Source organism: Phyllosticta citribraziliensis, assembly GCF_038025025.1.
Source record: "Phyllosticta citribraziliensis strain CPC 17464 chromosome Unknown J3D65scaffold_5, whole genome shotgun sequence".
NCBI lineage: Eukaryota > Fungi > Ascomycota > Dothideomycetes > Botryosphaeriales > Phyllostictaceae > Phyllosticta > Phyllosticta citribraziliensis.
The window spans coordinates 1,163,170-1,189,890 of NW_027117342.1; the positions used below are offsets into that span (position 1 = coordinate 1,163,170).

Consider the following 26,721-nt stretch of genomic DNA (forward strand, 5'->3'; position numbering starts at 1 on the left):
CCATCAGTGGACGCCAGCAGGTGAACACTTCAATGGGGGCCACTGCCCCACTGTCAAAAGAGTGAGATAACTGTGGGTCTTCTGTAGTTCACCTTTCCTTTGAATACAAGGATCCTTTGTATATGCACCTGGGCCGCGCGACAGTAAGGAAGATCTTGTCTTTGGACCAGCTATACGATCATGGTGGAGGGACTTCTCTGATCGAGCACACAACTCTGTTGGCTGCTCTTTCCATTTGGCAATGGAGATGGCGAATGAGCCCGCTGCTAACGGCAACATTGAGCATTTCGATTTTGTACACTTCCATGTCTTGGGCAGGAGTCTGGGGTGTGGCGGCAGATCGACACAAAATGCCAGCTTAGGCAGAGAAGTTCCTTTCTGCTTTGGGAGAGAGCCGCGTGGACTCCCACGTGAGTGAACCGGTCAGGCAGATGATCGAATTTTTACGGTGTTGCACGGCTGCTTTTGGCTGCAAAGGAGGAAGTTTTCCTGGCAACGACGAAGTCGGCCGATGGTGTGCACGTCATTGGCGACATCGCAAATACGGTGCTGACTTGAGAGTTGGATCAGCATCTCGCACTGCAGCATTCAAGTAATTCGACCGATCAAACTCCCTTCTGCCTCGCGCAAGTCCGTTTCTCTTCCACCTAAGTTGGTTTTCCAATAATTGACACACTGAAAGAGCGTTTAGGTCGCATTCCAGCTGCGATAGGCGACGCAGAGATTCAGGGCAAGGCCGCCGAGCAAAGGGCTTTTGCTGCATCACCGACGATGAGGTGGGAGCGAGGGGCCGTCTGGAGATCCAAGCACTCGAGAGGCACAGACATGCCAAAAGACAAATCACAACCACGGGCAGTTTACGTAGCCATCACAGATCTGCTCCGCTAGGATCCTTCCCACGACCTTGTGACTTGTGTTTTTGTCCTGTTTGGGGGGGCAGGTTCGCGGGTATCGGAGTAGGGCGATGCGTTGGTGTGCTGTGCAGGAGTTGACTTGGAAGTGTCCATGACCGAAAGAAAGATTGGTAGCATCTGCAGGTTGAATTGGGTTCCTGTCTCTCCCTGCGTCACAAGCACCTTGATGTCCTTCGTGTTGCAGTTGTGGCCGCGGCTCGTTTCCTTCATCATGGAAGCTTCTGTGCCGTGACACCGTCGTTGGCAAGCGTTGAGATTGATGCTCGATGATACTCCTAGCTCGGGGCGACGACACCCAGTACGGATACAATGGGGCGAGTTGGCGGACACAAGGCAGCCAGCGCGTGGTCGCTGAAGATCAAAAGGAACTGAGCGGCCGTTGAGATTCCTTGCCATGCAGGCACTCAGGACGGGAGCTGATAGCCGAAGGTGAGGCGCATCTGCAAGCCGGAGTGGATTCGGCCCGTGTTTTGTCCGTGGGATCCCAGTTTGGCTTAGCGCAGGGCGAGGTTCCTTGACCCCGAGAGCGAGCTGCTCTCCAGCTTCGGCCCATGCTAACTCCGGGATAGACATCCGCTGCTCTAAATCGGCCTGGTTGGACTCAGCCGCAGTCTTGCAGCGCCTGGCTTTGCGTCGATCTCATTACTCACCTTCTGAAAGCGGCTGATGGCGGGCCGCGCGAGAGCGTTTGATGGTGCTTCCGTCCGCTACTGCGGCGTGGCATCGAAATCTGGAGAATTGGCTATCGTCTTTTCGTCATCCTTCAACGGCGCTTGGGCGCATCAGTTGCAATCATCTTTATCTCTATCCATCGCCAGCTCCAACCCCTCAATTCCTGTCTGCATCAAGCCTTTGTGCCAAAACCATGTCTGAAGAGCAACATCAGCCCAGCACGGTTGCAGCTGCCACCCCCGCCGACCACATCGTGGGGGAAGAACTTTTGGTAGACGTGAGAGACGCGCCCCGCATTTCCTTTTGAGCCACGTGCAGTTGCCTTGCTCGCACAAGCACACTGCCATGGCGCTGACCTGCGCAATGTCCTGCAGTCCTCTACTGACAGCGATTCCACGTTTGGGGACGCTGTCGACTCGTAAGCACTTTGTTGATACTGTCTAATCTGATCCCCCAAAACTCTAAAAACTCTAACAGAACGACCACATCTTTGGCATCTAGTGTAACCAACTACCGATACGAGCATGGTCGTCGATATCATGGAATCGAGGATGGACGTGAGTACTCTGCACCGAATCACCTGCACAAAGTTTGACCATGGCCCAGGGTATTCTCTGCCAAACGATGAGGTTTGTCGGTCCCTTCCGTTTTCAAACAGTTGTTGACTTGTTTCCAAGGCAGAAGTAGATCGCTTGAGTAAGCTTGAGACCCGTACTTGTCTCTTCAGTCTTGCTGATTATCCCTAGATCTTCAGCACAGAGTGTGGGAAATTGCACTCAACGGCCACCTCTACGTTGCCCCTATAGACCATGATTCCTTGAATGAGGTCCTCGATGTTGGCTGTGGGACTGGCGGTAAGCTCTTTTCTCGTTTCTCTCGTTTTCATCGTCCGAACGCTCCCTGTGAGCTGACAGTGAGACGAAGTTTGGTGCATCGAATTCGCCGATGCTCATCCAGGGGTTCAGGTCCTGGGGACTGACCTCTCGCCCATTCAACCTCACAATGTCCCGGCAAACTGCCAGTTCATCGTTGACGACGCCAACGATGACTGGGTCTATGGAGAGCGCTTTGATTTCATCCACACACGAACTCTACTCTTGGGAGTGAAGGACTGGAAAAAAGTCATGAAACAAGCATTTGATTCACTCAAGCCGGGAGGGTGGATCGAACTGCACGAATTCCACATTCCAATCGCTTGCGACGACGGCAGCGCCGGCCCAGACTCCGCTGCGATGAAGTGGGGTAACTCCATGTACGAAGGTTTCCAGAAATTTGGTGTTGACAGTATGGCGACGGCGAAATTCAGAGAATACCTCGCGGAAGCTGGCTTTGGAGATATTCGAGAGACTCATACCAAGTTCCCACTCGGCCCTTGGCCACGAGGCGACAAGGAAAAGGCCATGGGTGCACTCTTCCAGAAAGACATTGGCGACAATTTGCACGGTCTGAGCGTGAAGACGCTTACCCAAGGACTTGGATGGTCAACAGAGGAGGTGGAAAGCTTTCTACCGCAGGCCAAAGCTGACATGTACAATCCCCAGGTGAGTCCTGGCCTGGAATTTTCCTCCTGCTTTCAATGCCTGACAATAAATAACTGTGCAGATTCACACATATTTCCCCATTGACATTTTCTGGGCTCGGAAACCTCGGTAAATGTCGTGCGTTCATACCGGCTTGTCTAAATAGGAGATCTTCACGCTGCAGTCTGCTGGATATGTGTCCAATTAGCAGAGAACTCTGATTACGCAGCGTAGTGGGTGTCGAGAGGAATGAGACCTCCTGGCAACGCGAGTGCGCTTAGGAAGCATTGATTTGCTACCGTGGTTACGCTTTCGGAGCATTCATTCACTGTTACAGTAGCGCTTAGGGAGCGGTCATTCATCGCCGCAATCAGACTCAGGGTGTCCCATTTCTTTTGACTGTGGCTACTCATATTGAGAGACTGGATGCCTTTGGTTTCAAGTGACTCGCTCGGTCGGCCACCTCTTTCATCGAATGGTTGCACTTGTCATTGCAGCACTTTCAACTTGACTTGCTCAATGAATTCACATCCAACTATTTACACGGAATGCGGAACAACTTTTTAGACAAAGCAAGACAGCGCCTTCATCCCACCACGCCTAGAATGCAAGCGGGACATCTAGCTCTCCTGAGTGGTCAATTGGTCCTCGTCAATCTTGATGGAGTCAATGTGCCAGGTCAGGCCGTCGTCGGAGGTGGTCATGCCGCTGGAGGTGGCGTTGGTCAGGGTCAAGGTGGAGTCGTACTTGGCGTCGGCCTCGTTCATGTGGAGGGTGATGTTGGACCAGCCTACAAACTGTCAGAATTGTCTTCACCGCGATCAAAGCCGAGAATCAAACTTACTGTAAGAAGCGAGGGTGCCACAGCCGTAGTCGTAGCACTCGTTTCCAGAGTAAAACACGGAAGGCTTCATTCCCTGGGCTGGAGGACTGTCAGCGTTTGGCCTGTCGACGACACTTTGTGGGCTCTCTTACCGTCGGACTGCTCAGACTTGAGCTCGCCGTTGATCCAGACCTTCTGGTCGATCTTGTTGGTCTCGGAGTTCACGGAGACTGGATGCAATCAGCAAGTTGGATAGTGGCGGAGCAAGTGTTGAAAAGTACCTTCAAAGTCAAGGGTGGCATCGGAGGGAATTGCAACGTAGTTTTGTCCGTTCTGGCCCTCTGCTCAATTGTTAGCAACAGAAGCAGCTTCAGGTCCATGGAGACGACTAACGAGGAGTGTACGTGCTCGCCGCAACACACCAGTGGTTGGCGTCGGCACTGCAGCCCTGAGATTCCTGGTTGGGAGCCCAGTTCAGGAGCGGCTGCACAAAGTCCATGTCCAGGACGTTTGCGTTCGTGGGGTCACCCTGAATGCCAATCCAGAGGGAAAGCCAGGTGGTGTCGGCCTTGGATGTGACGTAGTCGGTAGGCGGGCTGGGCGGGACCAGAGAGTAGGTGGCTTTGGTGATGTACTGTCCGCCAGTGGTCGGGCCAAGGTAGAACATGTTGCCATACTCGTAACCGTCATAACTGCTGAGTTCGGCCTTGGCTCCCAGAGCCAGGGCGGCAGCGGAGAGAAGAATTGAATTGAGCATCTTGAAATTTTCTGGTGTTGTTCTGAGATCCGGTCTCTGGAATAAAGGAGTGTGAGTATGATGAAATGCTTGCCAGCCAGAAGTGCGGTTCTGGGGGACCACCTAAATAATACCACCTTTCGGCGGGTAGCTCCGAGCATCGCAGGTCCGTGTGGGTTTCAAATGACGGAGATGGATTCATGAAACATTGTCGAATCCCCGGAAGGGCGTGTCCCACGGTCAGCCAGCAGTCCACGCTGAAAGCCATGTTACGATTCGTGTCAGATCTCTCTTTCTCTTTGTTAATACTGCTCCAACACTGGAAAGCAACCACGACAACTTTCGAGAACTCATGGAAACGTCCTCACTCCAGTGACGAGGCTCTCCAGATACCGTACGCCATTGATGTCAAGTCTTGAGTCGGGCAAATGGCCGGATCGCCACTGCAAAATTACGCGTCATAGAAAAGAGGCAGCAACTCGGGGTAATGTCCATGGTGCCTGAAAAGGAGCTCAAGTGAGTGATGAGAACAACGGGGTCCAAGCTGTAAATCCGAGTGGACGGAGAAGTCAGCTCTTGGCCAGACTCGCTGGTGGCATCATTGGAGCCAAAGCAAACACGAGAAACAAGCCACCTGTAATGCAGAGTGCTGCTCAATATGATTCGGCAGCGTGTTGAAGCCGTTGCACGAAATTCACGCGCCACTTATTCGGCGTCCCTCGAAGTGCGTCTCAAAATTAAAGCAGGAGGATCACCCGCAAGGTGACGGCCAATAGGAGTTGGTACCTCCCGTTCCTCGAGTCCTTACGCGCCTGAGGGTGGGTCGTGAGGCTCGCTTGGCTGTTTCCCCGTGTCACTCCACTGTCGGTCCGATTTCCTTTTTGGGTAGGTCTCGGTTGGATGTACTTGAGAAATAGGTCTTATAGGCCTCTGCATATAGGCTTCTGCATGAATGCGTGGCGGCACCTTTTCGTTTTGAAGCTTCGACTTGATTAGACACATCTGGTCAGTCAGATGGAGGTTGACTGCTATACGAAGAACGAGTGCCCGCCGCGATTCATTCGAAACTTGAGCCTTCTAGGCCATATTGCACCATATCGCATGGGAAATCAAATCAAATCCCCTGCGTCATGGAAGAATCAACTGCAGTGTCGTCCTGTTCTTTCGAAATGTAAGCTCGGGGCTAATTGTAGCTTAAGTTGAAGCTTAAACTTAAATAATCCGGCCAGCATGATCACCACAGCGAGTACTGCCTTTGTCGGCAATTGGTCCCTCTTGTTATCACAGCTTCAGCCTGAAGAAATTGAGCGCAATGCAGTATGAGCGCTGCTGCTGTTCCGTCAGCAAGAAGCTCCGGCAATCAAATCGCGCTTCCTGAAAACATCCCAGCGCAAAAAGTGGTACGCACCATCATTTTCACCACAACCCAGCAAACCGCTCCACAACAACGCAAAGAACATGGATTCAGCAACCAAAGCTGAGAGAAGTGACATCAAAACGGAGCTCTATCCGCGTGTCCGCCTCCTGAAGCGCTTTTCTGCTGACCGAAATCCGTCCGAGTCGTCCGTGTGCAGGCCACCAACCAACGGCCGCGCCACAGACCGCATCCCGTCTCGTGCACCACGCACAACACCATCGTCAACCGAATTCTGTCTCCCTTTGCGGTCCTAGAGCGCTCTCAAATGCGAAAAATTGCGGAACGGCAGAGCACGTCGCCAGTTTCGAGTCAGGATCTCGACCTGCAGATTTCTTTTTGCTCATAATGCAACTTCTCCGCCCTTTCTCTTCATCTACCCCTGAACAGGAGCAGCCCCTTTAGCTCAGTGGTAGAGCGCGACACTAGTAATGTCGAGGCCATCGGTTCGACTCCGATAGGGGGCAGTGAAGTGAGAGAGACGTCTGAACACGGTTCGGCAGGACATCTCTTTTTGCCTGTGAATCTGTTTTGTCGTTTCCCTGCCAGGCGGAGCTGGCTGACCGGTGTTGCTGCGAGTCGGATCGAGTTCTTGGTCCTTCTGTATGCTGGGTGGTATGTGAGGCTGGCTTCAGACGGTCTACTTTTGGGCTGCAGTGAATAGAATGTTCTGTTTCGTGTGGCGCCAGGACAGGTGCCGAAAAAAATGGTACTCCCTGAGTCTAGCTGTAGTGATGGATAATAGCTCGCTGGGCACAGCTGTAGCTGCAAAAGACAGCTACATTGATGAATCATCCACATTTATGGATGAATGCTCCGTAGACGCGGCCGGAGTGCCATGAGGTACAGTGTCGTTTCTTTTGCCCAAGTTAATAGTTCCTTGTGAAAACGCCGGAAGCATGATGGGTTTAACGTACTGTGATCACAAACGAAGTCGTTTTCACGTTCAAGAGTACCAGGGAAGGCTGGCCGATGAGGCTTTCAAATGCAAGCAAAGACATGTTTGGTATTTCTTTTCCCCATCTCCATCTGGGAGAGTAAACCGCAAAGATAACCAGGGAACTCCATCGACTCCAACTGACACGCAAGTAATACCCTGTAATAGCCCTGGGCTACGCAGCGGTGAGGTTGTTCTTCCGATGTCTGGCTGGAAAACGCTTTTACTCCAGAAACAGGGAGGCGTTGCCGCACATCAGCATGAATGCTCCCAAGACCGACAGCGTAGACTGGATTTCCCCTGTTTTCTTCTGGGCAGCTTCGGAGACGCTCGAGCTGGTCCACATTCTCGAGGCTTGTCACCGATATCTTCGTAGAGTATACTGCGAGGCGGAGACTTCGTAGTGTCGCATGAGGGGTTCGAATGGCTCAACGGACTTGCGCATGTCGTGAATTTAAAATTGAGAAACAAACAAAGGATGTCAAAATCCGTGTCTTCGTTATTTGTACTACGCCCAACGTCACGCTTCTGATGGAATCATACGACGCGTTTGACCTGTTTGGCAACGTGAGTCGCTCTCTCATTTGTGATGCGATGCTGAAGTTAGCGTACCTCGAAGAATCTCTTCAACCACCAGACCTGGAAAATGCCCTCCCCAACCAGCACGAGGAGCTGGAAAATGCTCCACCACTTGACTCGGGCATTGGTGCTCTCGGCCGTGTTTCTGTGAACCGTTTCTCTGACCACGATGTAGCCTTGTTCGTCCTTGACCTGTGCGACGAGCTCGGAGAGTTGGCGAACTGCTTTGATTAGCGCAGATCCTTCATTTTTCCCCGTGTCCAGTATGCTTACCCTCTTTCTCGAGCGGATCCTGAGGAGCCTCAGACTCTGGAACGTAGACAATCCCGTGCACGTTGAAGGAGACCTCCTTTGTGTTTGCCGACCAGTGCTCGTTGCTGAAGCAATAGGTGTACGTGCCATCCATCTTGGCCACGAAAGAGTGGTCGCCGGAGGAAACACTGCGCTCGTGGACTTGCATGCCGTTGCTCGGGTTTTGAATCTAAGGCGTGTCAGCGCATTGATCAGTGTGGAGCAGGTGAACCCTTCTCAATGTACCCAAAAGTCAATGTCGAGATTTCCGCTGCCGCCGAATTCGCGATCTCCGACTTGGAATGTGACCGTCATCGTGTCGTCGACATGGAGCTGTTCGTGGAAACACTCGCGCGTATGTGCCTTGAGCTGGATGTTGTGGGCAGACGTCGCGCTGAACATGCAGCTCAGAGCCGCGACGGCGGCGGCGGCGGAGAAGCGCATTTCGCGGAAGCCAATTGGCAAGGAGGTGAACGCAAAGGTTGGGCAAGTGGTGGATCTGGACAGCTAGCAGGTCGGGGTGTTGATCGTTGATCCCTACAGCTCGACGCGGCAGTTTCGGAGACAAGTGTCTCCGCCGCCGATCCCTGTCGCAGATCAAAAACCTCACTTCACGCCATCGGTAAGACTCTTTCGCTACACCACGTTGCCATCGTTTCGACCTCAGCCTTGTCGTTCGCTGGGAGACGGGTCGAAATCCACCATGGACAAATTATGAGTTAAGTTGGGGCAAACTGCCCGCTGAGCAGCTTCCCAGATTTCATCGCAACTTTCAATACGTCGGTCGTCGTCAGACGATGTGATCTTTCCTCGGTTTTAAATCCTCCAGTCTTTCGTCTTCGCAGCCACGAGTCATCCTCAGTTTTTCATTCAAGTCTTCTGATCTTTCCACTTTCAAGCCCAAGGCTGTATCGTGGCGGCTCGAGGCTATATTTTTCATTCTCAAGGTCCACTCTTCTCCTTTGGCCCAAGCGGATATCAAAGTCAGTCTCAACTCCAAGGATTCTGGGTTGTGGCCACAGACTCGTTGGAGCTGGCTATTGGAGCAACCTCAATAACGCTCAAAATCCGAGGAGCCGCCATATCCCACGGCGGATGAACTCAAGGAGCTGTCATTGCTTTTGAGGGCGACTGTGCTGTGGGCACGAAACCACCATGTCGCTATTCGACCTTTGAAATTGCACGACATTGGTACCAGGTGGCAAGACGGCGTGGTGCCCATGACTTCGCAAAGTTGGGGCTGCAAAGTTTTGGACTGCATGGCAAGTTGTCGTGGACGCCGTGGAGTGAAAACACGCCAAGCAGTTCTGGCGCTGATGGGATTACAGTAATAAACACCAGGAATGGTTACGAATCTACCGCCAGGCCGTGTCGAGGGTGGGCGCAGGCGGTGCGTGGTGGGCGCAGGCGGTGCCTGGTGAGCGCCGCTCCGATTTTTGGCAATGAGGGCAACCGCCGGACCTCCCTTTATAGGCCTTAATTGCGAACAAGTATCCATCCTGACGATGGGCGAACAACTCTCCTGCATTGAGGTAATACGCATGAGGACTGGGGCTTCCAATATGGCGTAATGGCTTAGCATGTAGCTTGAGGCTGGATTTAGGACCGAATCACGCACCCAGTGGCGAGGCTTAGGGAACCTTCCTAGGAGGTAACTGAAGGTCCTCGGGTCGAATCCAGCTACGTCCTAGGGCTACTCCTTGACGGGGGAGAGATGTAGGTCACTGGCCCGGCCGAACTCTTTTGTCTTTTTGTCTCTTTTCCTTCGCCTGGTTCGCTTAGCCACCATCGTCAAGCGACGATGGTGTAGTGTTTGCTTTTGCTGCCTCCAATGCTCGACAGCGCATGCGGGAGCGGCGACTTAGTCACGTCCACGCCATTTCGGTGTGTACACTGCCCAGATACTTTTGTACCACTTGACGTCGCCGCCCCCCTTTGCCTTGGAAAGCTTTCTATCCCATAGCAGACCGCAACAATCTCATACGTGCAGACAAGACAGCCAAGCACACCAGATTAGTCAATCGCTTTCAGTTTGTTTTGCTGCGCTGATTCCGGCCGCCTGCACACCTCATTTTATAACGTGCGAGTTTCACGTCGCCAATGGCACCCGACGACATTAGCCCGCAAGAGAAAAAGGCACTCATGAGAGGCCACCTGGTCTACTGGCTCGCCGGAGGCCCTACCTATGATAGAAGGGCAAGTAATCCTCCCCAGTTGTGTGTTTTGCGCCTGCGGCATGTCGGCCAGATGGGCACGTGATGGTGACCGCCGCCATATCAACAAACCCGACCGAGACCCTGGGCCAAACCAAACAACAACATGGACAGAGTCAAGACCTTTGTCGGCCAAAACTTCAAGACAGATCCTGAAAAATTCGGCTACTGGGAGGCATTCGGATCACTCTTGCTGACTCCATTCGAAGTGCAGCAGCGCAAGTACGCCTATCCGAAGCCAAAGCCCGTCGACAATACTGAACCTGAAGCGACCGCCGCCAACGAGACTCCCGCTGCCACCGAGACTCCGACCGTCGAAGCGAACATGGCCAAGAAAGCCAACAACTCCAAGCCCGCCGGAGGCAAACCGGACTTCAGCTTCACCGCTGAGGAGGACGCGACGCTCAAGGAAATGAAGGACAGAGGAGACGAAATCAAGAATATTGCGAAGGCTCTCAAGAAGCCCAAGGAAGTCATCCAGAAGCGCTACGACGAGATTGCCACCCCCGCGCAGAAGGCTGCCGCCGCCAACAACGCTGGTGAGAAGAAGGGCGAGCAAGCTAAGAAATCCCATCAAGCCACCAAGGCCAATGCGTCCAAGGGCAAAGACAACAAGGCGTCCGAAGCCAAGAAGGGTCGTGAGCCAGTCTCCTCGGCTCCCCAGATCAGCATGCCGCAGTACATCAACGGTCTACAGAATATCACTGTGTTCCCGGACGAGATGTTCAGCGCCAGCGACGTAAGTTTCAAGTTCGCTCAGCCGAATGAGCCCAATGATGGGCATGGCTAACAGGTCTTCAGCTTGTCTGGTTCTGCAACGCATTCATGTACGACAACGAAGAGCGTTGGATTCGCCTGGCCAGCCGCTTCTACGACATCACCGGTCGTCGCATCCACCCGCATACCATCAAGCAGAAGCTGATGCAATCCGGCTTGTCGACTTGAGTGACAACATTCGCACGGCTCGAAGCGCAGATGAAATTCGCCCCACTCATCTAACATTTCTAAGTCGACATGGTACAGCAGTCTCGAAAGCGACACCCAGGCATTGGAGAGCGATGGAATTTTGAGTGTGACAGGGCTGCACTCTGGAGCATTTCTCTCGGCCAAATTGGACTCTTGCGCCAAACTTGGTTCTGCTCTGCTCTTGAGCGTTCCTGGTTCCTTGCCTCTTGCTCGCACTTACAAGCACGAGTGCAGATGGTCCATAGACTTTACTTGACGGGAGTACGGCGTCTTCAAAATCAGGTTCAGGCCTGAAGATCGAAGCGCCAACACTTCAGCTCCTTGAAAAAATGGCTTCCCCTACTTTATCTCTGTTTGCGCACCGATTTCTTTGCATCTGTACTTGTTCCACCCATCAAAGGACGGAAAGTGTCGCCTTCAAGACAAGAAACACTGACTGCAATGGCCACGAAAGCAGCTAACTCCATCAGAAGCATTTCGTGCCGTCGAATTTGAGTAGGACGACTTTTCCAAAAGTAGCTAACCCTCGCCAGGGTCCACGAGGGCAAAAACCGGCACGACTGCTCCGTGCAAGCCACACCTTGGCATACTGGAGCTCATGCAAGCAATATCCAGCATTGAGGCTCAGCTGCGCGTTTGATTTCGGGTTGGCGCTGTGGCATGGATATGTGGGGGAGAGGGGAGAAGCAAGGACCTCCCTCTCGGCTCCACCCCACCACAAACCCGCAACACGATGTGGTCCCGAAGACCAAATCGGCACACCGACGCTACCTGCCCGATTGGACGACAAATCCAGCAATGATTACATCGCCTTTCATGGCCTCGTCATGACAACCTCTCGCGCTTTGACAACCTCGTCTCGTGATCAGACGGGCTGTTGGATGCGGCTTCGGAGTTGCCGTCCACCGGGAGAGCTGGAGCGCGGAGCGTGCGTGCGGCGCATCGCAAGGAGCAGACCTCCCGTGATACCAATCTCGCCATGTGGAGAGCGGACGGCTTGGGCGGGCCTCGCTGTGTAACACGGTTCCAAGTGGCCGCCATGTGGGCGATTTCAACAAATGTCTTTTCCAAACTTGCAGCTAACTCAGCGCTTCTCCATTGCCCGAGCTCTTGTCCTGCCGAGCATCTCTTTATACCTCGTTCAGACCATCTGCCATTGTTTCGCTTGTAACCACCAGTCTAGCTGCATCGATTGACGTTTCCGCTGCCGCTCCTAGCATTGATTGACGCTGGACGGATCTTAGCTTGTTGGACCTGAAGCAGCATGTCTTACCACGGCAAGTTTGGTGATCTGAATGGCTTTACCAACGGCGATTCAATCAACGGCTCGAACCACGTGAATGGAACAGCAGACGATGGTTTGAAGATTCTCATTGCCGGAGCTGGCATTGGAGGCTTGACTGCAGCCATATATCTAAGGCAAGCCGGCCACAAGGTGACAGTAAGTATCACACGTGTAGGGAAATGAGATAGGATGTTCTAACGTTCAATAGGTTTTTGAGCAATCATCTTTTGCCAATGAGTTGGGCGCTGCAGTGCATATAGCCCCCAACACCAACGGCGTGCTCAGACGCATTGGAATCAAGGCAGACGAGTTTGGCGCAGTGGAGACCCAGTTTGTCAGTACCCTGGAGCATGACATGCTGCCTACAAGCACATGATGAGATTGCTAACCATGCTCAGGTTGCCGACTATGACACCTCGGGGAAACTCATCCGATCATTCCCCACTGCAGGCGTTTCGCAGCTCTTCCAGCACAAGTGGCTCCTCTGTCACCGTGTTCATCTCCACGAGCACCTAATGCAGAAAGCGACAGCCCCTACTGATTTGGATAACCCCGGGGTCCCAGTAGAGGTGCAGACATCTTTGCGCGTCGCTGACATCGACCCTCACGCGGCGACGGTGGCGCTTGAATCTGGAGTGACTTTCCATGGAGACGTCGTCATCGGTGCAGACGGTGTTCACTCTCGCGCCAGGAGCAAAGTACCAGGCGGCGATTTCAAAGCTTTTGGCAGCGGCAAGAGCGCGTACAGATTCCTCGTGAGCAGGAAGGCTGCGCTCGAGGACCCCAGGACCAAGAAGTATGTCGAACAGCCTGGACAGCTGTCAATCTGCTACGACAAGGACCGGCGTGTGGTCATCTACCCGTGTGCAAACAACGAGCAGCTTAACTTTGTCTGCATCCATCCAACAGAAGAGTCTGGCGCGAAGAAAGAAGGTAAGAGAGGCGTGAAGGTTCTCACGAGTACCAAAGGCTGACGGTGGACAGCCGGGGCCGAATACAATCAGGTCGGCCACAAGAGCAAACTGCTCGAGATTTACAAGTCGTTTGATCCGGACATGATTGCCCTTCTGGACAAGGCCCATGAAGAAACTTTGAAGGTCTGGGAGCTTCTGGATTTGCTGCCACTCGAGACGTGGATCAACGAAAGACTTGCATTGCTCGGAGATGCTGCGCATCCATTCCTGCCGCGTGAGTAGAATGTGCAACTCCAGAGACTACTTTCTGACAACTACCAGATCAAGGTCAGGGCGCGGGACAAGCAATCGAAGATGCCGCCGCGCTGGGAGTAGTCCTACCCAAGGGAACGAAGCCTGAAGAAGTTCCTCAGCGCCTGCAGCTCTACGTCGACTTCCGCTACGAGCGTGCGACCAACATCCAGTCCTTCTCTCGCGAGATGGGCAAAGACCAGACAGCCGAGGATATTGACATGCAAGCGCACATGGAGTATAACTTCGGTCACGACGAATGGGACAGCGCGACGGACAAGTTCCGACGCTGGCAATGGGCGCAGAATCCCAACCTCTATTGGCGCATGCCCATCGCCTTTGGGCCCATGCCGGGGCCGCGCCAGGACTTTTACGGGCGGCCGCGCAAAGCGACGCACTCGACAGCTACCACGGCGGCGATCAAGATCAAGACATCGCGCACCGTCCTCCAGAACCTGTTTCCGTCAACGCAGTTCCGCTTCCGCAGCCCGGGCACGGTAGCGTACTGCAGCTTTTCGCAGACGACGCTCGACAAGATGGACTGGCTGGGCGGCGGAGGGTATCGGCACTTTGGTCTCTACGTACACGGCGTGCAGTATGTCAAGAAGGACGGATCTGTCATCGACGGCACGTATATGCCGCTGCTCTTTGAGAGTCTGGCCGACCCCATAGTCAGTGGCCGCGAGGAGCTCGGCATGCCCAAGCTGTACTGCGCCATTGACATTCATCGTCGTTACAACAGCTACCGTTTGCAGACCAGCTGGCAGGGCGCGACGTTTGGCGAGCTGGCGCTCGAAGACCTGCACGAGGTCGACGTCGGCGCGGAGAAGGGCACCATTGGCGGTGAGGCCGACGACGGGATCATCGTCTACAGATACATCCCGCAGGTGCACAATCGCGGCCAGGCTGCCGAGGAACACGCCGTTTTTGTGCCGCATGCTGAAGAGGGCAAGGTTGTCCCCACGACCGTCAAGAGGATCTGGAAGGCGGACAGGGCAAGCGTCAAGTTTGATCCCAAGGACTGGGATGCGCTGCCTACGCTTCACCATGTCATTGACAGACTGGCGGAGATTCCAGTGTACGAGGTTATTGGAGCCAAGGTGGTGGAGTCTGAGGGCGTCCCTGATGTGTCAAGTGCGAAGCGGGTTGACGAAGGCGTGGTGCTCAAGGGATAGTTTGCTACAATGCGCTCGCTTTGCTCTGATGCCAATGGACTCTTTGATATGATAGCCAATCGAAGCGATCGTAAATGATCTGCCAAGCGCATGGTTGAATTAACATTTTTGGTGCACCAAGACCTCAACCTCTCCGCAAAAAGGGCATTTTTTCACGATCCCGCAGTGGCGGCAGGCATGCAAGAAAACAATGCCGGTGGATGGTGGCCCTCCACATCGGCTCCTCGGATTACCCATGATGCAGCCAAAAACATCCCGCTGCGGAATCTCGGTTTCAGCGGGAAGTCCCTCGGGACTTGTCATTAGTTAAAAGTCATCGTTGCTGTCTCTTCGTTCAGTAAGCAACCAGCAACTCTACTACGATCAGCATTATGTCGGCAGGCAAAGATATCCGTCACCCGAAGCGCTATATTACCGGCCACGATGCCTCAGGCAAAGAAATCTTCGAGAACGAGCTCGACGAGACCCTTCCCTTCACTCCACTTCCAGGCGATGCGGACTTTGGCCTTTGCTACACGACCAAGGGCTTCCCCGTCGAATTGAACGGCAACGCAGACATTCAAGTCTACAAGAGCTTTCTGCAGAATCCGCCCGGAATCACCGTCTCGAATGGTTCGGTCATCCGCATGGTGGACATGCCTCCAGGAGCAACGTCGCCCATGCACCGAACCGTCAGCCTGGACTACGGCGTGGTCCTCGAGGGCGACATCGAGCTCATTCTCGATTCGGGCGAGAAGCGCCTGATGAAGCGCGGCGACATAAGCATCCAGCGCGGAACAAATCATGCGTGGAAGAACATGAGCGACGAGCACTGGGCACGCATGCTGTACATTTTGCTGCCCGTGCATCCGATTGAGATTGGCGGTCAGAAGTTTGGAGAAGCATCCGACATTCCAGGCGTCAGACCATCGGACTAGGGAGGACGACGAGGCCCGAGTAAGGTGGTGGAGTGGATACCATGATGTACAGAGGCATGGAGGATGTGGGTCTATGGGAGAAGCGCAGGCCGTCGGTATCCGGGTGAAGGACAGTGTCGACGTTGTGTTGGTGGGCGACGAGGCTGACAATTGGCAAACTTTCGATTAGTTGACAGCAGGAGAATAACAGAAGAGAGTACCTAATAATGCATCATGGGTTCTGGACAAGCAGACATGTGGCGGGGACGGTTAGAAGGACGGACCAGGATGATGGTGGGAGAGGCGTGGAGGGGAAAGAGGGGCGGCACTGCAGTGCAGGCACAGGGTCCGTCACAGCTGCTCGACCTGACCTGACGCTTAAAACCAGACACCCCCTGCCACCTCTCTTTTTGCGGGGAACAACTTCGACGTCCTCTCGACATCTCTCAGGTACACGCGCTCCTTCGTTGCTCGGTAGCTATCCGTCGATTGCCGCCGGATGCCTATCACCTCCCCCGCCGTACCGCTCTCCCATGGAAACGTCGGCCGAACGTCCAAAAGGCCTCTTTCAGTGTACAGAATGCAAGCGCAGCTACACTCGAGTTGACCACCTTGCCCGCCATGTCAGATCTCGTTTGTGTCTCCTCCCCCGCTGTAAACGTCGTACAAATTCTCATCCAGCCTCTAGATCTGCAAGAAAAGCCCTTCCAATGCGACGTCTGCCACAAGGGCTTTGGGAGGCCGTACGTCCAACCCTGCCTCTGCGTCCTTCGAAGCTGACGGGCCACCCTTGCCAGCGACTTGCTCAAAAGACATGCAACGTGCCATGACACCGACGCAAACGGAGCAAAGAGACAGAAGCGCACCTTGGTCCAGAGCTCTCGCGTCTCACAGGCCTGCAAGTCTTGCGCCTACGCCAAGTTGAAGTGCGAGGACGAGAAGCCTTGCAAGCGCTGCCGCATCAAGGACATAGAGTGCGAATCAAATTCCGACCATCGAGCAAATGCGGCTACGAGTCAGCCCTCGGGTATGCTGCCCTTGCCTCCTAGTTGTGTTGGTCGAATGCTCCTCTGACACTCGCCTGCAGTTCTCTCCCCACCAAAACCGCTGAGCCATACAGAGACCACCAGCTCCATTATAGATTCAAACGAGAACCAGATGCCCACGCCCACTACTCTGCTAAACGCATTTGAACTCAGCAGCGACGAATCACCATTAGCCAACCCCCGGGTAACTACTTTTCCAGCTTCTTTGCCCTCGGTAGCTCCACTGCGAGGAGAGCAGTCTTTTTCTCAAAACATGCCATTGAACGAGAACCAATTCTCCGACTTTCTACGAAGCGTCCTGACCCCAAACGACGCGGGCTCACTTAGTCCCGCGCATTGGGATTTTGAACCTCGCAATGTTCTAGACTTCACAGTGGAAGACGACCTTTCCTTTGATTCCACCGACTTTGGCTTGCTCGACGCTTTCAATGGCAAGCCTCACAACTTGAACGAAGATTTCGTGGCCCCAGAATCATCAAGCGCTGCTTCTCAACCCGATATGAAGCAAACCTCGGGAGCATCCCTTGACGAACGCGGACGTGTGGCCCTCGGCACCGAAGCTTTTCACAGATCCTCCCTGGTCCGCTGGCACCCCCAACACGAAGGATCGCACATTGAGATGGGGAAAATATCCGTCCCCAAAACTGACGCCACGTCCCCAGACGGCAGATACAGATCTGAGCAGCACGTCCTCAGTGAGCACCTGGACCAGAGCGCACGAGATCAGTTGTTGGCAGCCATTCTCAATGCCTGCGACTCGGCTAGCATAGGCCGTGTTGTTTCATCATTTCCCACCACCGAGCTCTTGGACGACTTTTTGCAATGTTTCTTCACCAGCTACTCTACGCGTGCCGATTCCTACATACATGCACCAACCTTTTCACCCAACGCCGCGACCCCTAACCTTCTCGGAACCCTTGTAGCCTCAGGGGCTCTTTTCACAGAGATAAGAGCTCTTCAAAGGCTAGGACACGCTATCCAGGAAGCAGTCAGGATCGCCATCATCCACGAAATCGAGAAGCGAAACGCTCTCACAAGGGAACTATGGCTTTTGCAAAGTTTCATGCTGATGCTGCAGAACTTCCTCTGGGCAGGCAACCGGCGGAAGATGGAGGTTGCGGAAAGCCAGCAGCAGCCTGTGTACACGGTAGGGAATCCCAATATTTCAAGTGCTGGCTGCTGACGAGTGCAGATGATTCGTCGAGCTGGTAGGTTCAAAAAGGCCAGGATGCCACCTATCAGCCCGTTTCCTGGAGACACTGGCGAAGTGCTTCACAATAAATGGCTCGCCTGGATCGAGCGCGAATCCTTCCGCCGTCTCGCATTCCACGCATTTATTTACGACGCGCAATCCTCCATGTGTGTCTTGGTCAATCCGGTCATATCCTACGGCGAGGTCTCAATCCCACTCCCCGAACCTCGCGAGCTGTGGGCTGCAGAAACCGCTGAGCAGTGGAAAGCCGCGTATCTTTCTCTTCCACCCGGTTTCCAAGATCGTCAATTTTGTATTTTGGATTGCTTGAAGGATCCAATTCTGCTCGCAACGTTGCCTCATTTCCACGACACGCAATTCTCCACCCTCGCCATCCTTCATGGCGCATGGGGAATGGTCTGGGAGTTCAGCCAACTTCAACTTACCACACGTTCTAGGACTGGCCCACACAACAGCTCGCTTGTGATGACACACCGCCACGAAGAACTCTGCCAGATACTCCACCAACTTCGCGTGAACATAAGCTCCTGGCCGTCTTATGTTCAACCTTGCCCTGAGATTCAGCTGTTGCTGGAACTTCAAATGATGTACCTACACGCCAACATGGAAGATATCCAGCTGTTTGGCGGCAAAGAAGATCAGGATGAGGCACGCCGCGTCTTTCCGGGCCTCCAGCAATGGACGAACGATTCCTACGCCCGACAAGCAGTCTGGCAAGCCAGTCGAGTGCTTCTAGTGGCTCGGACCTTTCCACGCAAAACGCTCCGCGATTTCTGGGCCATCGCCGTATACCACGCATCCCTCGTTCTTTGGACATATGGCGTCATTAGACATGCTACTTCTATTAGCAAAAGTACTCCAATGGCTGGCAACTTCCCCGCGACTTCTATCATGGATACGAATCTTGGACTGTCTACTCAAGGCATCGACTCCGAAGTGTGGCTCGAAGGCCCCGAGTCTGCGGATGTGCAGCGATTCATTGCCCTCGGCCGCGGGAGACCGTGCATCAGCGCCATTTCCAGCTCGGAAGGAAACGCTTCATCATCCGCACCTGAGCTCGTTTCCATCGAAGACTCGGAAGCAGTGATGAAAGAGACGTCGGAGGTGCTGAGGAGAAATTTCTTGGGAGATGATGAAGATGACGACCACGATATGCGCCGGTTGGGTTGTAGCCTAGGCATGAGCTTTGGATTAGGAGCTGGAGGCAGTGATTCCGAGGGCATTGTGCCGTCGCTGGTTGAAAACCTGGTGCAACTGATGAAGGACTTGGGCGTTGCGGCTGGACAGGTCCAGCGGTAGCTGAAACCAGGGAGAAGCATTTCTCTCCTCATTTTGGATGCGTGCGAGGAAGAACTGGATAAGCTCAGCACATCCAGGTACAGGATCCTCCAAAGCATTTGGACCAGCATGGATTTGATACGACGGAATTTTGGCGCGGCATTACACGGAGCATGTATACCCTTTGTATCTGCATTTGCGCGGGTGGCTCTTCTTTCGCTGCTGCTGTCCCCGGATATTTCTGCTTACGGAAGTTGGTCATGGAACTGCGGACTGTGGACTGCTCGGTGATATACACGACTACACCCCCGCCGTAAGACTTGGGGTTGGATTTTAAGGCAAGCCTCGACGTCTTATAAGAATGCCGCATTCTTGATCTTCTGATCTTCTGGCATCTACAAAAAGCATTCCAGTTTCTCAAACAAACGACCATTTATACGTTCAGTTTGTTTTGTTGTCACTTTTTCTCTCGTCGTTTGCCATAGTGCCACCAACACTCGCAGTGATTCTGGTCAACATTAGCACCTCAAACCAATATCATCCACCAGCTTCGCCCAACCCACTGCGTACCCATCGATCTATGCATTTCCTCCTTCTCCACAGCCAATCCGCCTACTAAAACGCACTCGTCCACCAACGCGCGCCCTCGCCAGCCCTACCCCGTCGAAACACTCTACCCGCATCCACCTACCGAGCGACAAACTAGCCGCAGTGGCGCCTCCGTACCCCTCAGCAACCTAGCGGGCCGACCGATCGTACAGGGAGTCGCAACGGGCAAAACACGAGGTGTTCGTTTTACTGCCTTGCCCACGGAGCCGAGGTGGCCCACATCGGTCCCCGGGCCAGCCAGCCAGCCGACGGGACGGACTTGTTTGCTGTCTGCTTGCTCGTGACGGCGCACTCGCGCTCGGATCTGGAGGGTGCCGATCATGCCGGAGTGAAATTGGCAGGTTGGAGATGACCGAGAGGTAGGGGAAAGCCGTGATGTGTTGCGCTGTGGGTGGTTCTGGCGCCACAGCCTGCAAAGGCACTCTGAGGATTTGTGGACGTCCCTGCAAGATTGAATCACCCACTCACTACTAACCCGCGCAGCTAGCTACCTTGGACAAACTGCCAACCAGCCACCCACTGCTTAGCAAAATGAACACCTTGACCAAGACCGAAAAGTCCCCACGCGCATTGCAGCCTGCCACACGTGCTAGCGCCGCTTCCAATTACCCGCAATCTCCCTGCGCAAGCCTAGCATCAAACGCGCACCATAGTGCTGCCCATCAACGGCACCAGCCGTCGAGCAGCAGGGGGAAACAGAGCAAAGTGTGGGGTAAAAGTAAACCGAACTCTCACCACGCGCCTGAGCCGAGAGTGGTGGCGTCAGTGGCGTCGGAAATGCCGCTGGCCGCAGCTCGTCGCTAAAAATGCGGGGAAGCTTAACTGGGCCGATGGGGTATCCTTGAGTGTGTTCTGGGGGTTGGGCTTTGCAGGGATTGAGGAGATGACGGGAGAGTAGTTGATGAAAGGGTTTGGTCGATGAGTTCGACTTCCCTCGAATTGCTAGGAGTACGGTGAGTGCCGAAAGTTGGGAGATCTGATCTTGCGGTTGTAGGTAGGTAGGGAGCGTTCAGTCGCTGGCATGGTTGCGCCTAAGGAGCAGTTGTCCGCTATCACAGTTGCGCTCGAGGAGCTATCATCCGCCACAAAAATTGCGCTCAGGAAGCTGTACGTGGAAACGTTTAGAGAAGAGGGAGTTGACAGCAGATGAAGGATCAATTTCGATCATGTACATACACTCAAAAGCTGCGCCGCATCACGCGCAGCGCGCAGAAGTTCCCGTTTCCAAATTCAATGCAAGAACTGCACACCTTTATCACTCACTCCAACACAGGCCCGGACCTGAGCAAAAGCCAGTAACCACATTTCTACTCGCCGACCTCGCGGTCCTGATCCCAATGCACGCACGAGCGCACAATGCGCCATTTCCACGTGGCGTGGCGGATGCGCTTCCCGTAGAAGTAGAAGGGGATGAAGCCCAGAATGACGGCGCCAGTGATGCCGGCCATGGCGCCGAATGCGCGCTCGTAGCCGTCTTTGTTGATCCACGGGTTGGTGTAGAAGGAGAGGAGGAAGCCGAAGGCGGCTGTTGCGAGTCAGTTGAGTTCGCTGAAGTGCTAGACAGGTCTTGGGGAGAAGGGGAAGGGATAGGGGGACGCACATTTGAAGCCGAGCTGGCTGACGGTGATTTCGCCCGCGACGGGCCGGTACGCATCGATGGTGTAGACGAGCGAGATGTTGGTAGCTTGCACGATGGAGAAGTTGACTGCCCATAAACGTCAGTGCGAAATACTCGAACAACAAAGAGGGGGCGGCAGCTTACGAAGTCCCAATCCCACCGTCGCACACATCCAATGCAGTCTCAACCCGACACCCTCACCATACAAAACCAGACTCAGGGGTGCTGCAACCAAACTGATGGCCATAGCAGGTAAACGCATCTCCGGCTCCCTGACGCCGCCGTTCCGGCGCGTCAAGTAATCTGCACACCAGTCGCCAACGTGGCCGCCGAAGAAAATGCCCAAAGCAGAGCCGATGAGGCCGGATATGAAGCATAAGCCCGACTGCCACGCCTCAAAGCCGTATGCCTGCGCAAAGGCCGTTGCGAAGTTGGAGCTAATGGCTATCACGAAGCCGATGGTGACGGACATGACGAGCGTTGCCCACAGCACCGGCGGCAGCAGGAGTAGCATCACGGGCCGAATGAAGAGCTTGAACATTGGCTCGCGCGTATGTATGCCTGTGTAGAGCCGCAGCGTGTCCCAGTATGTCATTTGGCCTGCGGGCTTCCTTCGGTGAGCGCTGGTAGTTGTGGGTGGTTTGGGCACTGGAGCTGTGGTATTGGACGCTGTATTCTCCAAGTGCCAAGTGCGGCCTTCTTCCTTGGAGTCTGAGGGCACCTTGGCGAGCTCCTCGTCGACGGCCTCGAGCTCTGGCTTGAAAGTGTCGGCGCTGTCGGGCGAGGGAATGAGGCCGCTGCGATCGAATTCCGTCTCTGGAAAGGTGAAGATGACGAGAGCCGTCGTCGCGCCAATGAGAGCTACCGAGACCCAGTAGATGTACCGCCAGTCGTGCTTGATGGTGATGAGGCCCGATATGATGATGCCACCGCTGACTCCAGCACTAAGGAAGCACGTGTAGATGCTGTATGCTGTTAGAATGCGAGTACAACAATAGGGGGGATGAAGGGGCGTACGCCATGATAGCTCCTCGCTCATGGAGAAAGAACATGTCAGAAATGGTCAGGGGCGCCAGACATTCGGCAGCCCCGGCGCCAAATCCCATGAAGATCCTGGCCGCCAATTCACTGTCGTAGCTCGTTGCGCCGCCGGCCCACGCCGCGCACACCGTGTACATAGTGAAAGACAAGACATAGGCTGGACGACGCCCGTACTTGACGACCAGGGGCATCCAGAAGAGGTTGCTCATGCCCTGCATCAGCGCCGACGTTGTGAAAAAGTAGGCAATCTTAGAGATGTGGTGCTCGAAGCCTGGTCCAGGTGGCCCGTAAAAAGCCATCGTGATTTCCATGATGGCGACCGTTGGCCCCGCTGCCAGGAAGTTGGCAAAGAAGATGGCCAGAGATAGTAGAACGGCTATGTAATATCGGTAAGATGTCGACCTGGTGCAGAGTCAGTAGAGTTTTAGTATGCCTTTGCGTCCGACTCACCAACTCAAAGGATCTCTTGGGTCATTGGACGGCGTCGGAATGAGGATAATGTCATTAGTGTCTTCATGACGGAGGCGCAGACTGCCGAGCGTATTGTGTTTGACGAGGTCTTCCTTTGGACGGTCCGTCGTCAGTCGTGTAATGCCTTTGATTGCCATGGTTGTTGGAGTAGGCAACGGTAAAGCCAGCGGAAAGCGTAGGTTTTGGGAGCAGGCGCTGACTAGTTAATATCAAAAACCCAAAACAGCTCCGATGGCACACTTGAGCCAGCTCCGACATGAGATCTGCAGGCCCAAACAACCCCGGACCAATCTAGTATGGTCATATCAGTTTAATGCCGTGTGCAAATCCCATGGAGAAAGCAACGTTGAATGTGCGCGTGCTGCATGTGGGCATCCGACACGCGCGGCCCTGATGCCCGTCTGGGGCGCTCAGGCCTTGACCCCGAACGCGCCACAATGCGGGGCCCCAGACTTCGGGGAACATCCGTTCAGATAATCGTTGTCGTCGTCCAGTTCGTAAACCGGGTAGCGTTGCGGGATCATCCCAGAGCTTCTTTGGGCCGTTACCGAGCCTCTTCTTTTTCGTCTCCTCTAGGCATGTCGGCCACTTTGTGTCTTCGGACGTGGTCCCGTCTCGGAACCTAGCTCCTCACTAGCTCCGGCTATGGCTCCGACTATGGAGTTGTGACGGCGTGCGCATGTCCAATGTCGCTTTTTTGCTGAATTCCGGCGGCTGGTGTATTTTTCTATTTTGTTTAAGCAGTCTTGGATCCACTCGTAGCGCGCGTCCACCAGTGTGGATTTTGGAACACGCACGCTTTTTTGCAGAAGCTTCGCATGCGCCAACCCAATGACTTCACCAATTACATGGCAGCATGATGCAGACTACGAAAGGGCCAGGATTGGTCGGGTCTTCAACTACCGTAGACCAAGCCGATATCCCATCGCCGTTGTCGAGGCTTCGGAGGAATCCCACGTCGATGAAGCAGTCCGCCTCGCCATCCAAAAGCAATGCCAGATCTCGATCCGCTCTGGCGGCCACTCCTGGGCCGTCTGGAGCGTGAGGGATGATGCGGTACTCCTCGACCTTGGCAAGTTCAAAGAGATCGAGCTCGACGAAAAGACCGGCATTGTCAAGGTGTCGCCTAGCGTCACCGGGCGCGAGTTGAATGATGTTCTCCAGAAAAAAGGCGTTATGTTCGCCGGCGGCCATTGTCCTGATGTCGGTCTTGGTGGGTTTCTCCTCCAGGGCGGTATGGGATGGAATTGCAAGGTATTGGGAGCATTCAATATCAGTTCCAGCGACGTGGGTCAAGGCTGACTCGAAAGGCAGAACTGGGGCTGGGCCTGCGAGCAGATTGTGGCCATGGACGTGGTGACAGCCACAGCGCAAAGGCTGTGCTGCTCTGAGAACCAAAACAGTGAGCTCCTTTGGGCAGCCAGGGGAGCTGGACCAGGCTTTCCAGCTGTAGTTACACGATTCCACCTGCAGACAAGACCTGCGTACACCTGCATGCGGTCATCAGCATACACGTATGCGAAAAAAGACTTCAAAAAAGCTATGAACTGGATCCTCAGCGTTAGTCAAGCCATCCTTACCTAGTCGTTGGAGCGGCTCGAATGTCGGATTTACTGACGAGTCGTGTTAAGATTTCCGCTTCTTTTGACCCAGATACCGAGGTAGCTGCCGTGGGAGCATTCACGCCCGAGTCCGCCGAACCGTACACTACAATACTCTTTGTGACCTTTAAGAACAGTGAGGAGGAAGCGCTTGCTGCGTTGAAGCCTGCAGAAGACAGTCATCCTCCTGGCGCGGTTGCGTCCTTTTTCTTCAAGGAAACCAGCATCTCCAACGAGTACATCGATCAGGGTGCCGCCAATCCAAATGGGTATCGATACCGCGTCGACAACGCGTACATCAATGACGATGCCGATGTTGTCGATGTGCTCGAGGACGCTTTTACCACTTTACCCACAAGGAAATCATTCTCACTCTGGTTGAGCATGGCGCCCGGAAGTAGACGTCGATTGAGGGACATGGCGCTCAGCATGCAATCTGATCATTACTTTGCGACATATGTCATGTATGAAGATGCGGCCGACGACAGTGTAGCGTCAAACTGGGTCCAGTCAATTATGAAAAAGGTAGAAAAGCATTCGGAGGGTGCATATCTTGGCGATGCCGATTTCCAGTGTCGAAAGACTCGATTTTGGGGTAACGAGCAGGGAAGGCGGCTGATGGATTTGCGACGCAAGTGGGATCCCAACGGTCGTATTTGCGGTTACCTTGATGCTGGCGACGGGTCAAGGGTCAATGGCTTGCCGAATAAGCACGAGTGGAAGCTGTAAATCCAACAGACCTGGTACACCAATCCGACTTTGTATAAATGTTGCTTTGACATCTCTGATTGGTTCGTGTGGAATTGTCAACCTGAATCAGCACGATGGGCGAGCCTGCGGTTGAATGACCATATTCTCTTCTCAGCCCAAATGTGGTTGGTACCTCTCGCACATGAAATGTCATCCGGTGTGGCCAAGGACTCATTCCGAGTGACCGCGACGTTGACCCGGTCACACAATGTGGTCCAACTCTCCACCATCGGGTTTTCCGAAACGGTAGAGGGAGTGGGATCGGGCAGCTGACGCGACTCGGGCCGTACCCCCCACAAAAACACTGCCCGTCAAAAGCCTACCCCGTCCCGGAGGAGTCTGTTACAGCATCCTTCCCTTTGTCAAAGCAATTCGTGTAACACTCCAAGACGTCGGAATTCCCGCCTCGAAAATCCGAGTCGTTCAAGAGCCACTGAGGTGCCCAAACGAGAGCGCATTATCTGCTACCGCACTTCCAGGAAAGTCCGAGTCTAGAACGAGCGTAAAGAATGGCGGATGCAACACTATTGGGGAGGGTAGCCATCGTCTCGGGCTCCAGTTCCGGGATTGGGGCCAGCATAGCGAGGGAACTTTCGGCGCGTGGAGCCTCCGTCGTCGTCAACTATCCGCACGCCCAGCTATCAGATGAGGCGCACAATGTCTCAGAGAGCTTGCAGACTCCGTCTATTGCGGTCGAGGCCGACATGTCGAGCACTGGCGGTCCAGCCGGACTTGTCGAATCCGCGGTTGCAAAGTTCGGTCGTCTTGACATTGTGGTAAACAATGCGGCCTTGGCAGTGAATGCCCCACTGGAGGAGCTGACGCTAGATCACTGGGACAAGCTGGTCAACCTCAACGGGCGGGGGGTCTTCCTCTTGACGCAGGCAGCGCTGAAGCACATTACGCACGGTAGCGGTCGCATTGTGAACATTGTGAGCGTCTCTGCGAGGGCCGCTCCGCCAATGCAGACCATCTACGCCGGGACGAAAGGCATGGTCGACTCGTTCACACGGTGCTGGGCCAAGGAACTTCCGCCAAAATACGGTTGCACAGTCAATGCTGTGAGCCCGGGGCCAACAATGACGGAAGGATTCCTTGCAGCTGGCGAGGAGGCCATGAGAATCCTGCAACCGACCATCGATGCTACTCCAGTGGGAAAGAGGATGGCGGATCCGAGTGAGATTGCGTATGCTGTTGCCTTTCTGTGCGAGGAACGGTCTAGATGGATCAATGGGGAGCACCTGTTTGCGAACGGCGGCCTGTTTGTCGACTGAGAAGGAGAGCAATCAAGACAACTTCCCCATTGGGACCGCTGTGTGAATCGAGGTGGTATCTCAAGAAGAGATAGGACGGTGGTACTGGTCGTGACCACCGTGAACAACGGAGGACAGATCATGCTGGGAGCGACGAAAGAGACAGTTTTGATGAAAAGAATGGTGAAACTGATGGCACACCACAGATCAGAGGG

The 26,721-nt window shown here is 54.2% G+C and overlaps 11 protein-coding genes and 1 non-coding gene across 12 annotated transcripts; 8 read left to right on the plus strand and 4 right to left on the minus strand.

Moving 5' to 3' along the window:
• Positions 1-1,779: 1,779 nt before the first annotated feature.
• On the plus strand, positions 1,780-3,239 carry J3D65DRAFT_667121 (S-adenosyl-L-methionine-dependent methyltransferase; the record flags this gene model as incomplete). Its single annotated transcript, XM_066802996.1, has 8 exons — positions 1,780-1,863; positions 1,961-2,004; positions 2,064-2,143; positions 2,193-2,215; positions 2,264-2,282; positions 2,333-2,440; positions 2,511-3,127; positions 3,189-3,239. The coding sequence occupies 8 exons, from the start codon at positions 1,780-1,782 to the stop codon at positions 3,237-3,239; spliced, it is 1,026 nt and encodes a 341-aa protein (XP_066656111.1).
• Positions 3,240-3,432: 193 nt separating this feature from the next.
• Positions 3,433-4,908, minus strand: J3D65DRAFT_327218 (uncharacterized protein). Its single transcript, XM_066795388.1, has 6 exons — positions 4,789-4,908; positions 4,323-4,722; positions 4,211-4,270; positions 4,082-4,159; positions 3,951-4,028; positions 3,433-3,896 (listed from the first exon to the last, which is right to left on the minus strand). The coding sequence occupies exons 2-6, from the start codon at positions 4,684-4,686 to the stop codon at positions 3,727-3,729; spliced, it is 750 nt and encodes a 249-aa protein (XP_066656112.1). The 5' UTR covers positions 4,687-4,722; positions 4,789-4,908; the 3' UTR covers positions 3,433-3,726.
• A 1,485-nt stretch (positions 4,909-6,393) lies between these two features.
• Positions 6,394-7,189, minus strand: J3D65DRAFT_327226 (uncharacterized protein). The gene is made up of 2 exons (XM_066795389.1): positions 6,997-7,189; positions 6,394-6,936 (listed from the first exon to the last, which is right to left on the minus strand). Exon 2 carries the CDS (start codon positions 6,878-6,880, stop codon positions 6,452-6,454), a length of 429 nt encoding a protein of 142 aa, XP_066656113.1. The 5' UTR covers positions 6,881-6,936; positions 6,997-7,189; the 3' UTR covers positions 6,394-6,451.
• On the plus strand, positions 6,475-6,546 carry J3D65DRAFT_t55. Its single transcript has one exon. It is a non-coding gene; the product is annotated as a tRNA-Thr (tRNA).
• Positions 7,190-7,619: 430 nt separating the features above from the next.
• On the minus strand, positions 7,620-8,330 carry J3D65DRAFT_552513 (endosomal P24B protein; the record flags this gene model as incomplete). Its single annotated transcript, XM_066797084.1, has 3 exons — positions 7,620-7,819; positions 7,869-8,076; positions 8,133-8,330. The coding sequence occupies 3 exons, from the start codon at positions 8,328-8,330 to the stop codon at positions 7,620-7,622; spliced, it is 606 nt and encodes a 201-aa protein (XP_066656114.1).
• Positions 8,331-9,837: 1,507 nt separating this feature from the next.
• J3D65DRAFT_327259 (uncharacterized protein) lies at positions 9,838-11,227 on the plus strand. Its single transcript, XM_066795390.1, has 2 exons — positions 9,838-10,838; positions 10,901-11,227. The coding sequence occupies exons 1-2, from the start codon at positions 10,206-10,208 to the stop codon at positions 11,042-11,044; spliced, it is 777 nt and encodes a 258-aa protein (XP_066656115.1). The 5' UTR covers positions 9,838-10,205; the 3' UTR covers positions 11,045-11,227.
• Positions 11,228-12,218: 991 nt separating this feature from the next.
• On the plus strand, positions 12,219-14,799 carry J3D65DRAFT_327276 (uncharacterized protein). The gene is made up of 5 exons (XM_066795391.1): positions 12,219-12,506; positions 12,559-12,684; positions 12,749-13,283; positions 13,335-13,538; positions 13,586-14,799. Exons 1-5 carry the CDS (start codon positions 12,330-12,332, stop codon positions 14,728-14,730), a joined length of 2,187 nt encoding a protein of 728 aa, XP_066656116.1. The 5' UTR covers positions 12,219-12,329; the 3' UTR covers positions 14,731-14,799.
• Positions 14,800-14,862: 63 nt separating this feature from the next.
• On the plus strand, positions 14,863-15,968 carry J3D65DRAFT_621977 (cupin domain protein). Its single transcript, XM_066800016.1, has one exon. It carries the CDS (start codon positions 15,102-15,104, stop codon positions 15,645-15,647), a length of 546 nt encoding a protein of 181 aa, XP_066656117.1. The 5' UTR covers positions 14,863-15,101; the 3' UTR covers positions 15,648-15,968.
• A 190-nt stretch (positions 15,969-16,158) lies between these two features.
• J3D65DRAFT_327422 (c6 zinc finger domain-containing protein) lies at positions 16,159-19,216 on the plus strand. The gene is made up of 4 exons (XM_066795394.1): positions 16,159-16,369; positions 16,424-16,653; positions 16,714-17,819; positions 17,865-19,216. The coding sequence occupies exons 1-4, from the start codon at positions 16,248-16,250 to the stop codon at positions 19,182-19,184; spliced, it is 2,778 nt and encodes a 925-aa protein (XP_066656118.1). The 5' UTR covers positions 16,159-16,247; the 3' UTR covers positions 19,185-19,216.
• Positions 19,217-20,827: 1,611 nt separating this feature from the next.
• On the minus strand, positions 20,828-23,145 carry J3D65DRAFT_327377 (major facilitator superfamily domain-containing protein). The gene is made up of 5 exons (XM_066795392.1): positions 22,882-23,145; positions 22,408-22,833; positions 21,535-22,355; positions 21,373-21,477; positions 20,828-21,297 (listed from the first exon to the last, which is right to left on the minus strand). Exons 1-5 carry the CDS (start codon positions 23,037-23,039, stop codon positions 21,080-21,082), a joined length of 1,728 nt encoding a protein of 575 aa, XP_066656119.1. The 5' UTR covers positions 23,040-23,145; the 3' UTR covers positions 20,828-21,079.
• A 261-nt stretch (positions 23,146-23,406) lies between these two features.
• J3D65DRAFT_676500 (uncharacterized protein) lies at positions 23,407-25,261 on the plus strand. The gene is made up of 3 exons (XM_066803613.1): positions 23,407-24,156; positions 24,217-24,462; positions 24,534-25,261. Exons 1-3 carry the CDS (start codon positions 23,734-23,736, stop codon positions 25,230-25,232), a joined length of 1,368 nt encoding a protein of 455 aa, XP_066656120.1. The 5' UTR covers positions 23,407-23,733; the 3' UTR covers positions 25,233-25,261.
• A 204-nt stretch (positions 25,262-25,465) lies between these two features.
• Positions 25,466-26,586, plus strand: J3D65DRAFT_327399 (short chain dehydrogenase). The gene has a single exon (XM_066795393.1). The coding sequence runs from the start codon at positions 25,763-25,765 to the stop codon at positions 26,525-26,527; it is 765 nt and encodes a 254-aa protein (XP_066656121.1). The 5' UTR covers positions 25,466-25,762; the 3' UTR covers positions 26,528-26,586.
• Positions 26,587-26,721: the final 135 nt, after the last annotated feature.